The sequence below is a fragment of the Filicampus tigris genome, chromosome 22 (genome assembly GCF_054856515.1).
Source record: "Filicampus tigris isolate MCC_2025a chromosome 22, RoL_Ftig_1.0, whole genome shotgun sequence".
NCBI classification, from domain to species: Eukaryota; Metazoa; Chordata; class Actinopteri; order Syngnathiformes; family Syngnathidae; genus Filicampus; species Filicampus tigris.
In genome coordinates, this window is record NC_141238.1 from 10670687 (window position 1) to 10684968 (window position 14282).

The 14282-nt window shown below is 40.0% G+C and overlaps 1 protein-coding gene across 10 annotated transcripts in view; it reads left to right on the top strand.

Moving 5' to 3' along the window:
• LOC147126990 (uncharacterized) overlaps nucleotides 1-4865 on the top strand; it is a 31260-nt gene extending 26395 nt beyond the window's left edge. For 2 of the 10 annotated variants that reach the window (XM_086022116.1, XM_086022117.1), the window contains one exon: nucleotides 684-3912. In XM_086022116.1, coding sequence (XP_085878242.1) covers nucleotides 684-2077 — 1394 coding nt within the window. In that variant the 3' untranslated portion in view covers nucleotides 2078-3912. Of the gene's footprint in view, nucleotides 1-683; nucleotides 3919-4348 lie in introns of those variants that run through there. The other 8 variants (XM_086022121.1, XM_086022123.1, XM_086022119.1 and 5 more) reach the window with 8 other exon arrangements.
• The last annotated feature ends 9417 nt before the right edge of the window (nucleotides 4866-14282 follow it).

Sequence of the window (14282 nt, forward strand, 5' to 3'; positions counted from 1 at the left end):
GTGAATTATGTACATACATTGACATGTATACATGATGCTTATGTAAACATACAAATGCAGCCATTGGTCTCATGATTTCAAAAATGTTTTATTAAAATCAGAATTTGCTAATTTTGTGTCCAAAAAGCAAAGAGGTTATCCAGCTTCATATCTGGCCATGAAAATGATCATAACCTGCTCAATACTGCATTACAGGTGATGTCACACGAATGGCTCGATACACCTCTGTGCACATTTTCTACTAGTGATGTTTAATTCAATAAATAAATATTTGATGGTTAGTAGGTGAGGGCAGTCCTGCCTGCAAGGGCTTCAAAATAAAAGCCTACAAAGGCTTTGATGTTCATGTATTATTTAGAAGGCATTTGTGCCTTGACGGTTCGGAAAATGGATGATTGGGTGATGTATTCTTTGAAGCTTTCTTATTAAATTAGCTTTTGCAGTGCTTCAATGTTAGTGAGGTTACAACACAGTCATAGATGCAGTCGTGCTAATCATTTCTTAAAGGGGCTCATGTATATATGAGGCCAGTTCCGCTTGTGACGGGGTCACCTCTCAAAAAGGTGCAATGTCAGACCGTGTGCAAGTCTTTCCACAATCTAAACTTATCGGGCTCTCATAATAACCTTCATTATAAATATGAACTATAATGCCATGTGCGTTTGTCTTTTTGTGTCATGCAGACATCAGTGAATATGTTCATTCTCACATTAAAGAGGAAGAGGAGGACAAACAGATCCCCCAATTTAAAGAGGAAGAGGAGCAGCAGTCCCCTTATGTTAAAAAAGAGGAGGAGCGAGATCACCCCTGCATAAAGGAGGAGGAGGACCAGGATATCTGCAAGTTGCCATCAACTCATGTATCTTTGAAGAGTAAAGATGAAGATCAAAGTGAGGTGAGCAGAGGGGCGGAGCCTCCAAGCAGCAGCACATGTCAACACGTGACAACAGAAGGTGATGGGGACGGCCTCCGACCTCCGGTATCTGATAGTGATGGGATGTCATCTGATGGTGATGATGATGAAGAATGTGAAGGTGATATGACATCTAACAATGACAACAAATGCTGGAAATGTTCTGAGTGTGGGAAAACATGTGCTTTCAAAGGACGTTTAAAACACACAAGAATACACTCCAAACCTTTTTCCTGCTCAGTTTGTGGCCAAAGATTCTCTCGGAAGGGACACTTAATAGATCACACCAGAACACACACTGGTGAGAAACCCTTTGCCTGTTCAGATTGTGGCCAAAGATTCTCTCGGAAGGGGATCTTAATGCGGCACACCAGAACCCACACTGGTGAGAAACCTTTTGCATGTTTACAGTGTGGACAAATGTTCTCTCACAAGTCAAACTTAAAACAACACATAAGAACCCACACTGGTGAGAAACCTTTTGCATGCTCAGTTTGTGGCCAAAGATTCTCTCGGCATGGAACCTTAATAAGTCACACCAGAACACACACTGGTGAGAAACCTTTTGCATGTTCACATTGTGGACAAATGTTCTCCCAGAAGGGACACTTAAAACGTCACACCAGAACCCACACTGGTGAGAAACCTTTTGCATGTTCACATTGTGGACAAATGTTCTCTCATAAATTAAGCTTAAAAATACACACAATAACACACACTGGTGATAAACCTTTTGTCTGTTCAGATTGTGGCCAAAGATTCTCCCAGAAGGGACACTTAATAAGTCACAGAAGAACCCACACTGGTGAGAAACCTTTTGCATGTTCACATTGTGGACAAATGTTCTCCCACAAGTTAAGCTTAAAAATACACACAATAATACACACTGGTGAGAAACCTTTCGCCTGTTCAGATTGTGGCCAAAGATTCTCTCAGAAGTCAACCTTAAAACTACACGTAAGAATCCACACTGGTGAGAAACCTTTTGCCTGTTCAGATTGTGGCCAAACATTCTCTCAGAAGGGACACTTAATAAGTCACACCAGAACCCACACTGGTGAGAAACCCTTTGCCTGCTCAGTTTGTGGCCAACATTTCTCATGGAAGGTTTCTGTCAAGAGACACAAGTGTGCTGGTGAAAACTGCAATAATCACACATTTTAAAGTGGAAGTCCACCCAAACATATTTTTCAAGAATATGTTCCCAGCAGGCCCACCATTTGAAACACGACAGTTACGACTGACCTGTTTTCTGAATCTGAGCCGTGATTGGTCATTGTGAGCAGTTGTGATGTCATTTTCAGTCAACCGAAGAGAAAATGGCCACCCCCAGAGATGGCTAAAAACGAATGGATTAACACTTATTCCACAAATGCAATATTTATCAGAATGCCCCATTTCAACCGGTGGGCTTGCATAGAACATATTCTTGAAAAAAAAAATGTTTGCGTTAGAAGTGGGCGATATATATTGTCATCGATATTAATCGTCAATCTTGCTTTTACGATGTGTAATTTTACATTTTCGAGTACTAACACTGCCACTAAAAGCATAAGGACTCGAGTCACTTGATGGCCGCATTGTATGAGGAAATCCTGAAAATCAGGGTGCATTGACGTTAGAGGAGGAGGAAGTGATAATCATTAGACGAATCAGATCGCAGAACCCGGTCACGTGACTCTCTCTCATTTCGAAACCACACGGAACAAATTAAAGCACAGGCTTTTTTTTTTTGTACTGTAAAACTTTTTTTATTGCCAAAAACTTAAATTATCATTAATACAATAGTTTTTTTTAAGAGGCAGTGCAAAAAAATAGTACAACTTCAGTATTTAACTTTGACAACCCTCTATACAGTCATGCCTAGAACCAATGACACATTTTAAGTTGTCTGGGCCTGGGTTAGTGCAAAACATAGGAAGAAGTAGTGCAAAGTACAAAACACACAAAAAAATTTAAAATTATTAATCTGTAAATTGTCTGAACTAGTGCAAAGAAATGACCATACTGTGCAACACCAATGGCACATCATTTCCAAGTTGTTTGAGGTAGTGAAAAAGAATCATAATGGAAACCATATTCATGCACAGATACTCTGATACTGCCCTGTTTATTTTCTTAGCTTCTCCCGATTTGGGATGGTAAAGCCTTTGCTGCTCCAACACTGCTGCTCGAGATGGCTGCTGGTATTTTGGTGTCGCGCTAGCTGCAGCCGGTCGACTCTCCTATCATTCATAACTAGCCTGTAATTCCCGAGGCATGTTGCACAAATTACGGCGTCTTATAAATCTGACGCCAGGATATACCCAAACATGAATAAAGTCACAAGTCTACATGTCACAGCGATGAATGAGTGGGAAAATGCACTTTTCCGTAAATTGCTTTTTTCTTATTCAACTTTATTCTGAATACGGTGGCCACGGTGTGAGAATGGGTGTTGTCATGACGACGTATTTTTTTCTCTCTCGTTGGGTAACACTGTCACACGTCACATATCAAATAAATTTTTTCTCATTCTGATTGCTCTAGTAGTTGGCAGTGGTATACCAGTACTTACTGCAGCGCAAAATGTCACATTATGGAATAACAGCAGAGACATTTAAATGACATAAATATTCCCAAAAATCATCCATCCATCCATCCATTATCTGTACCGCTTATCCTCACAAGGGTCGCGGGGCGTGCTGGAGCCTATCCCAGCTGTCTTTGGGCAGTAGGCGGGGGACACCCAGAACTGGTTGCCAGCCAATCGCAGGGCACACAGAGACAAACATCCGCACTCACAATCACACCTAGGGGCAATTTAGAGTGTCCAATCAACTTACCATGCATGTTTTTGGAATGTGGGAGGAAACCGGAGTACCCGGAGAAAACCCACGCAGGCACGGGGAGAAACATGCAAACTCCACACAGGGAGGCCGGAGCCGGGATCAAACCCACGACCTCTGAACTGTGAGGCGGATGTGCTAACCAGTCGACCACCGTGCCGCCTCCCAAAAATCAATGTAAGTCTATACAGATTTTTTGTTTTTTATTGTTAAATATTGTCACTGAATATCATTATATTTTGCAGAAGCTGCATTTAGCAATTTAAAAGAGATGTTAACAAACGGTGTATATCCACAATTGGTCTGTGAAGCAAGTGCAGATTTTAAATATTTTTATCTAGAATATCATCAAATTATCGTTATCAAGTTTTTTGAAAAAAATATCAATTTTTTTTTTTGCCCATATTGCCCACCCCTAGTTTGCGTTGACTTCCTCTGAAAATATTAATGTTTAACAGCTAAAGTATTTATGTGATAATTATTTGCAAAATCTGCTTTGTTTTATTTAAATGTAACAGCTTTTATTTTATCCTTGTCTCTGTATCTACTAAAATCCATTTTTTTCCCCACTGTTTTTACCAATTGCCACTGTTGGTACGTTTTCAAGCAATGTATGCTCTATGTACAATGTTTTTGTGATTTCCATATGAAGTAACTTCTTGATTGATTTCATGGACTGTGAAGAAACTTTGACTTTTGATAGGAAGGTGGGAAAGTGTACATACAATTCTGCATTCAATACAAATAAATGGAGTCTTTTTTTTTATCAATGAAATAGGCTGTTTATGTTGACCTTGGAGGTTTGTTGAAGCTATTCAGTGTAACCCGACCTTCTTTTATATTGTTTCTATTTTCATATATTTTTGTTCTTCTAAATTGTTTGCTTGATAAATGTTGTGTTAGGGATGTGTGTGTTCACCATGGTCATTTTTTACATGCATTAATTCTTTTTGTTAGACAAAGGCTTTCTATCTTCTGTTTTTTACGTGATCATTTCTCACTAGACAGTGATTGTGAAATCAAGGTTTGTCCAGTCATCCTGGAAAAGTTCAGGAAATTGAACGTATGTTTCTAGTTTGCATTATATTAAATGAAATATTCAATGATTAAACGAAGCAAGCAAATATTGTTCATTGTTTTATTCCACTTCAAAGGAAATATAAGCATCAACTTTCAAATACATTTTTAACGATGACTCCATCCTACATCACATCATTCACAGATTTTTGACAGCTCACGATTTGAGAAGTCCACTTTTACGAGACTTCACGTCCGCCGCCCTTCTGCTGCTGGGGCAGACCATTACCATGGGGGTCAATAGGCTATATGCACGAGTGGTGTGACGTATTTCTGGTAAAATCTCATAAGGCTTTGTCATACCCAGCGCCATTGTTTTGGGTCCGTTTTACTGAAGAGAATTTCTATCAATTGTCAATGTTTTGAGGTAGTTTGGGGGATTATTGTTATATGTATAGTTGGCATCATGAAATGTCATCTGACATCAACCTACAAAGACTCATATACCTTCTCTCACAATTAGAGGACTTGATATATTCAGTAAAAATTGCACAAATAAACATGTTAGGAATACGTTTTGTAGCTATGATAAAATATCTCCACGAGGTCAATTCTACTGGAACACAGAATTAAATGGCATAAATTGGCATTGAACATGGTTATGCCCCCTTCAATTCTGCATCTCAAACAAAGTAAGATAGCCTCAGTTTAAGATACTACACATTTATCCTTGCAATAATTCTCTTTCCAAGTTCACTAATATAGATGATAAATGTACCTTCTGTGGAAGTGAGTCAGTGAGTCGCCCAAAAAGTCAATGCATTCCAAAGCAGACAACGTGGATGTTGTTGAAGCTCTGTCAAAGCTAATTATTGACAGAATGGATGACCTTACACTGCAAATTGCAGATATAAAAAAACTGTGGACTTTGTGAGGAAGTAAAAGATGTGAAAGGCAGAGTTGGCACCTTGGAACAGAAAATCTCCAAAGAGGGTATGGATACAAAGAATCACTGACCTCGAGCAATACTCCAGACGGTGGAATCTCCGGCTATTGGGAGTTAAAGAATCAGAAAAGGAGAATGTACGGAAGACTGTTATTGAGATCTGCCAAGTTGTGCTGCCTGAGCATAAAAATCATCTTTGTGATACTATTGATACTGTTCATCGCGTCGTTCCCAAGTGCCCAAATACCACCAGGCCAAGAGCTATTGTCATCCAGTTCATCTCCCGTCTGACCAGAGAGAACGCGTGGAAAGCAGTAAAGACTTCCTCATACTTAAAGAAGAACGACCTCAAGTTTGCGGAGGATCTCTCGAAAAAAGATAGAGAACGTCGGAGCAAATTGTGGCCTATCATCGAGAAAGCTCGCAATGAAAATAAAAAGGCCTACTACGTCGGATGTAGAGGGTTTGTTGACGGGATAGAATTTTCCCCTGATAGAGCTGAAAAAGGAGAGGAACTACAGAACATTTCCACCAAGTGGTTTAGCTGGTTGCGTTTGACTAATTGTTTGCACAGAATTTGTATATTTTTGGTATTGAAAAGTTTAGCAAATTGAATCGAAAAAAAAAAAAAAAAAAGAGGCTTTTTATATAAATGACACAATGGATAGGTGGCCCCCACCACCACATTTTCGAATAAATCAGAGAATGGAAGCATTTATGGATAAATTTAATTTAACTGATATTTGGCGAGAGAAATTCCCGGATGAAATCTCATTTACATGCAGTAACCATTCTGGTTCAAAGAAACCACGTATTGATTACTGGTTAATTTCAAATAATCTGTCCAATGATAATGTTACGGCCAATATTCTCACAACTCCTCTTACAGACCATAGAGCAATATATATTAATTTGCAACTTTTTACATCTAATATTACTAAAAGATCATTTTATTGGAAATTAAATAATTCGCTCTTGAGCCATGCACTTGTGAAATCTGAAATTACGCGTTTAATAAAGGTTTTTATGGACAAGGAGAAGTCTTATGGTATAAACTGGGAACTTTTCAAATTTGAGACAAGCAAATTCTTGAGGAAGTATGGTGCTAAAATGGCTAAGTTAAAGGCAGCAGCAGAAGAAGAACTAATCTTGCAAATCACCTCAATATATCAAATACCACCTGTTGAAGTCTCTGAGGAGGAAAAATTGCAAATTAGGAACCTTCCGTTTAAACTTGACGAGCTTTACCGCCAAAAAGCTGAAGGAGCATCTATTCGTTCGAGAAAACGCTGGCTAGAGGAAGGTGAGCAAAATCCTGCCTACTTTTTTAGAGAAACACAGATCTAAAACCAATACGATTCATCAACTGAACATAAATGGTACTGTTACTGATGATCCTGTAATCATCTCTCAATTTTGCTGTCATTTCTACTCAAAACTGTATGAATCATCTTACAATTAAAATATTGCTACCCGATTTATCAACTCTGTAAAAAAATCAATGTAAAAATGATTGAAGAATCAGACAGGCTTTATTGTGATAGTTCAATCACTGAAAAAGAGTTATTGATGTCTCTTGAGCTCCTTAAAAACAATAAAGCTCCAGGAACAGATGGTTTGGGAGCAAAGTCATTCTCCTCTCAATTAAGCCCGTTTTTGTTACAAGTCTATAATGAAAGGATTGAAAGGGGCACACTTCCACCGAGCCTCACTCAAGGACTAATTACGTTAATTCCTAAGCTTAAAAAGGACTTACTTGTTATTGATAATTGGAGACCGATAAGTCTTTTAAATAATGATTACAAAATAATAGCCTCATTGCTAACCAGAAGAATTAAATATGTTTTAGACAACGTGTGAGATGAGACACAGCCCGGATTTATGACAAATAGATATATCTCTAATAACATTACACTTTTATTAGATATTTTGGACTACTCTGACCTAATAGTTGATGATTCGTTTGTCCTTAAAAAAGTATAAGATCCTCTTTTCGTCAAACTTTTGACAGGTGTGACGCCATGCAGGAAGTCCTGCCTTAACCACGCCCCCTTTATGACGTCATATCCTGTTTAAATCCCACCCCTTTGGTGACGTTATTTTGAAGTCCGGAAGTAGAGCCTCCCCACTAGCCACACACATTTGATGACGTCATTTTGTAGTCCATAAGCCACACCCCTAAACACGCCCAATACCTCATCTAACCACACCCCTTTGTAGTCCGGAAACTCAATTTTACTTCTAACCCCGCCTCGATACCTCACATCCGGTCAGCCAATTTACGTTGCCATGCTTCGTTTCCGGTCGGCCATTTTACATTGCCACGCAACGTTTCCTGTCCGCCATTTTGACGTGACCTCACTTCCTAGTCCCCGCCCCTTTAACACGTCATTTATGATTAACGCCCCCTTCCGGCATGACCAAATATGGACATGGATGACCTCATACTTCTGCCTCGTTCAAGCCATGTTCAGACATGTTTTTGGGCTGCCGCCATCTTTTACGGCATGCCCAAATATGGGCATTTGATGACGTCATACTTCCGCCTCGTTCAAGGCATGTACAGACATGTCCTGGCTGCCGCCATCTTTTCCGGTATGACCGAATAAGGGTATGGATGACATCATACTTCCGGCTGTAACATGAAACTCATTGTATAGCCTGGGGTAGATGTCCAGGCATGTACAGACATGTCCTGGCTGCCGTCATCTTTTCAGACATGTTTTTCGACCCTCCCCTCATATGCAGCGCACTACTACACACTAAAACAGAGAGTAAAAGCAATCTTCCTGACAGCATCATGATGGAGGGAACAGGTATTTCTATTCATAAAGGCTGTGGATCAAACGCTCATCAAAAATCAAGGATTTATTTGGAAAGAAGACAACACCCACCCACTGAATCATTGGAGTAATATCACGTCATCTTCACATTTGACTATGAAACACCTGAACTACACTTGTACAACATTGTGAATGATATTTGTTTTTTTTAATGATTGAGAATAGCAACCCTTATTTTTCTAATACACCTTGTAAGGGCATCTTCCATACAATTAAGACAACATAATTGTGAAAAGTCTGAGTGCAAAATACCATGTCATCTACAAATGTACCTATGAAACACCTGAACTACACTTGTGCAACGTAACGCGTATCATATGTCTTGCAAAGAGGTGCTTTGTTCATCACGTTGTTAATTAGGAAGTTAGCCTTGTAAAAATGTGGGGGGTGTAGGCCTATACAGATTATTTATCTCGTCAGGATGGGTGAGAAAACCCAATATTCCAAATAACCCATGACCTTTCAAATTGTAAATTAAGAGTCAAATGCATAGAGGTATGAACGATATGAACGGAGTGGCACGAGAAGAAGTAGAATCTCGGTGGAGCACCATCTCAAAGAAACTCAGAGACAAACAGACCATAAACAATGGACAGTAAGTACATACTTTAAAATACTTCTCCTAGTTTTCCTGACTAACACGAGTTTATGTAATCTAAATGTGATCTTGTTTTACATTTAACTGAACGTGCATGAATAACACTTGTATATGTTGTCATTAGCTATTGTTTTAGGATCCTAGCTACCCATGCATTCATGAATAACACTATATTATGTTATTATCTATTTGTTTTGGGATTTTAGGATGCATTCCCGAATAACAATCTGTGAAATCATTATACCTGTTTCAGATGTAACTATGTCTTCGTGTATATTCATGAAAATGCCAAATAGAACATTAAGTTATGCCATCTATATATCTCTATATTTTTTTATATACAATACTTTGGTATGATGTATTTGTAAACATCCAAGTTCTCCAAGTTAGATCATATGCACATAGCACGTATTGTAACTAGATGACGTGTAAATGTTTGACCTGTGTTCTTCAAAGGGAGTGATTTCAATCCATGTAGAGTGTAAGAATAATAATGCATTTTATTCTTTATGTGTTTCATTTTTATCATTAGGCCAACTTCCTTAGTGTGCTTTGCTTTCACATATGTATGTTAATTGCACACACACACACACACACACACACACACGCACACACACCCCCACACACACATACACTCACATAGACAATACAAGTTCATAGTGTTCCAGCTGCTTTCGCTCCCCTTTCCCTTAGAGCTGGAACACCTTTGTTATCAGGGACACCGAAGAATAATAAAAAGAAAGGGGGCGCAGGAGCCGGGCAGAGCGTTTTAGGAACTGTAATCGTACACTTCCCTGCGCTCTCCTTGCAAGTAAAAAGACAATATTGTTGTGGAATGTCTTCTCTCCTCATTGTGTGCATTGTTTATGAATGTCTCATTTGGTGTGAACCTGACACAGACCTAGTCTAAATACATACAACTTGTAAAAAAAAAAAAAGATGACTGCATGTGTTAATGACATAAAATAAAGAACAAAAAAGGAAAATATCTTAAATAAATGAATCAATTAGAAAACTATTTTTGTGAAATATTGCAGTGTTTGGTGTTGAGCATGGGACTAGTCCTTATCTAGATAGTAGATTGTAAAGGTAATTTTGTGACCTCGGGATTTAGTACGGACCAGGCACAGAGCTCCCAATGCAAGTACCATAAGCACGCAGGTGGGTAAGTACTACTTCCGCATTTGAAGCGTGTCCACAGCTGGATCCAATAGTAAATTAGCCAGCTAATGATCTTTAGCTGCCGTTAGCGTCTCTCCCGCAGCGACGTCAATCACGGACGCTTTTTTTTTTTTTTTTTTTTGGTCGGGGGGCGGAATGGGGCGGGGGCCGACAATGTTTATGAATATGGCCGGAGGGTCACGGCCGGAAAGGTACCCAGGTCAAGGGTGAAGGGTCGCGGCAACCGGCGAAAAATGGTCAAGTGCCCAGCTCTGGAAAACGGTAATGAAAGTCAAGTGCATCATACAATCCCACCAGAGCGCTCAGCACATCAATTACACCAGCGATAAGGAGATGGTTGGAGATTATGTCAGCACAATGGGTGCCCAATCAACCGCGATGAAATGCCTCAACACAATATTGTTCGTGATAATAGAGGGTGCCATCTGAAAAACACATAATTCATGAAAAAAAAGCGTGAGGTGTATGACAAACGACGTCTTATCCCCAGTGGTCGCAACCTTCCATTCGGGTATTAACACACACACACACACGCAAACACACAAAGAAACTAGATTGATGTACGAATTGAACTTGCATTTTACCCGCACCTGCACTTTTGATCTGCAGCTAACCCATTGATTTACACAAGCACCAAATCATAGCAAAAAAAACAAAAAAAAAACAATCTCAGACATAATAAAAACAAATTGAGTAAAGAGGATATAAAGCTACTCTGAATCAATGGACCCATATTTGGCCTCTTGCTGAGTCTATGAATAGACATTTCACTGTCCAAAGGTTTGTAGATGAGATCTTTTCAGGAGCTCAGGAGGAGCAAGAGGATGAAGATGTATCTGAAGAGCAAGATGGGAAGGAATGAAACCCAGAAGATGATGCATCTTCAGGTGAAGAAGAGGAAACCCCTCAAGCTCATGGACATTTTTGTCAAAGAAAAGCAACATTCCGTGGTCCTCATCAATTTCTGACAGCAACCAAGTAAGAACCAATGCACTAAACATCATAAGGATGACTCCAGTGGCAACAAGATATTCAGCTGCTAATGTCCAGGAAATTTCACCAATCTTCATCACAATACATACACAAATATGTATGTATTTCTGTTTGGTTGTGATGGTTCATCACACCAAACATCGAAAAAGTCAGACGCCTCTGAAGGCATTTCGAAAGATATTCAGGGACCTCAATCTTGTCTTGATCCACCTGAGGCTGCAGCTGGATTAATCAAAAGAGAAAAGGTATAGGTTCGGACCCTGGAAGTAAGACTCCAAGACAAAAAAGCAATGCACCGTACATGTGAGAAATACATCTGCAAAGCTCATTCTCACATTCGCACATGCTGTCCCACATGCTAAATAAAGTTGTTGAAAATTGTTCAGAAAGGAAAGCAACATTTTGTTGTTAAGAGAGAAAGTATTTTTATGATTCACTTCATAAAAAAAATTAAAGAATTAAGTGCTGACAAAAAGTTCCAGATTGTTGACTTTTTCCCCTTTCAGTATAATTACTTCAGAAGTAATTACTAATTCCAGATTGTTTACTTTTTCCCCTTTCAATACAATTACTTCAGAAGTAATTACTTCAATTTTATATAATAGCAATAATATATATTTTCTGTGTAAAAGAAAAGTGTTATGATGGTTGGTTTGTGTCAGGTTCACAAGAAGTGAGACATTAGTAAACAATGCACACAATGAGGAGAGAAGACACTCGACAACAATATTGTCTTTTTACTTGCAAGGAGAGCGCAGGGAAGTGTACGATTGCAGTTCCTAAAGCCCTCTGCCCGGCTCCCGGGCCTCCTCTCTTTTTATTTTCTTCGGAGTCCCTGATTACAAAGGTGTTCCAGCTCTAAGGGAAAGGGGAGTGAAAGCAGCTGGAACACTATGAACTTGGAAGGAACCAGGTCAAGAAGCTGCAAAAACAGCTATTAATACCGAAATTGAGGACACCACAGCTTCGCATTTTCCCAAGGCATTCATCCAGGAGTCCCACATGGAGGGTGGGACTGAGTGTTCATCCTGCCATTCAAGGGATCGGGATCCCTCTACGGCCTCGGTGAGGCTGCCTTCTCAGCTGGGGGGGGAGGGGGGCGTGTGTGTGTGTGTGTGTATAGGTGTGGGGGGGTGTTTGTGTGTGTGTGATCCATTAGCAAACATATGTGGAAGCAAGGCACACCAAGAGAGTTGGGCATGGATTTGGAAAAAAATAAAGCTAAACCCACTAGCTAATAAAGCTAACAGCCCTTGTCCACCAGAATTCAACACATGAATAATGAAATACATTATTATTCTGACAGTTTGTGTTAAAAAAAACATAACAATGGTCATTGATGATTGTTTGTGTCACAAATACATGATAAATTGTGTTGAATTGATAAATAACAGGTTGTTTCATCATGCAAAATAGATTTGGGATTTAAATTTCAATTAAATTGCTTTATTTTGGGACTTTGGTAGGGCGGGTCTTTTTTGACCCATCGGACAAGGGGAGTAAACAGAATGTTAAGATCGCACAAGGGTTAAGCCACTCAGGGGACCTTGCCCACCCCCAAATATGGTTGTAAAGCCCTCGTTTCACAGACAATTTTTTGTTTTGTGGCATAAAACGCCTTGTGTGGCTGCACTGTCCCAAGTGTCAAGTGCATAGCTCCAACCGCTGCTTTTCTTGACAGGTGTTACGTGTACACTGACAATAATGTCATTTTCTGCTTCGGGACGTGTATTTCTGCATACACGTGTAAATGTGCATCTACAACCTTTAGTTTGGATTTGGTAGCCGTGATTCAAAGTGCGGAGCTCCAACCGTAGGGGCCAACTCCTCCGCCTTGGCTATCCGCCAAAAGCACACCTTTCTCAATCACATTTTTTGGGCGACCCACCGAAATTCGACTCGGAGAAAAGTGTTGGAAATGATAATTTTCATCAATTTAACCCACTCAGGGGACCTTGCCCGCCCCCAAATATGGTTGTAAAGCCCTTACTTCAGAGACAATTTGTTGTTTTGTACCTTAAAAGGACGTGTGTGGCTGCGCTGTCCCCTGTGCTCTTCGTGTGCCTTTCGTGACATTCGTTGCATGTATACTGAAATTATGTCACTTTCTGCTTCGGCACGTATATTTATTCTAGATACACTTATAAATATGCATCTACAACCTTTGGTTTGGATTGGGCAGCCGTGATTCACAGTGGGGTGCACCAACCGTGTAGGGGGCCGACTCCTCCACCTTGGCTATCCGCCAAAACCACACCTTTCTCGGTCATATTTTTTAGGCGCCCCGCCGAATTTCGACTCGGGGATAAGTGTTGAAAATTAAAAATTTCATATACTCAAGCCACTCAGGGGAACTTGCTCTACCCCAAATATGGTTGTAAAGCCCTTAATTCATCGACAATTTGTTGTTTTGTGCCGTAAAACGACGTGTGTGGCTGCGCTGTCCCCTGTGCTCTTCTTGGGCTTATTTTGACAGAGTCGTTTACATGTCATGTCATCTTCCAAGCCCCTTATCCTATACAGGGTCACGGGGAGTTGATGGAGCCCATCCCAGCCGTCAATGGGCGAAGGCAGACTACACCCCAAACTGGTCGCCAGCCAGTCATAGGGCACACATAGACACTGTCACTGAGTGGGAATCGATCCCACGCTGCCCGCACACAACTCATGCGCGTGTACCACTACACTATCAGTGGACCGAGTCGTCTACATGAAAACTGAAATTAACGTCATTTTCCATTTCAGCGCATTTTTACATGCTAGATACACTTGTAGATATGAATCTAACACTTTTTGTTTGGATTTAGTAGGAAATTGTTTTTTTTTTGTCCAAAATGAGTTTTTCAGCGCCTGAAAATGACTGTTTGGCGACGTGCAGTTAATTTGACAGGAGTTACGTTTACAATGAAATTTTTGTCATTTTCTGATTAAAACGTGTATTTATGTTAGATAAACGTCTAAA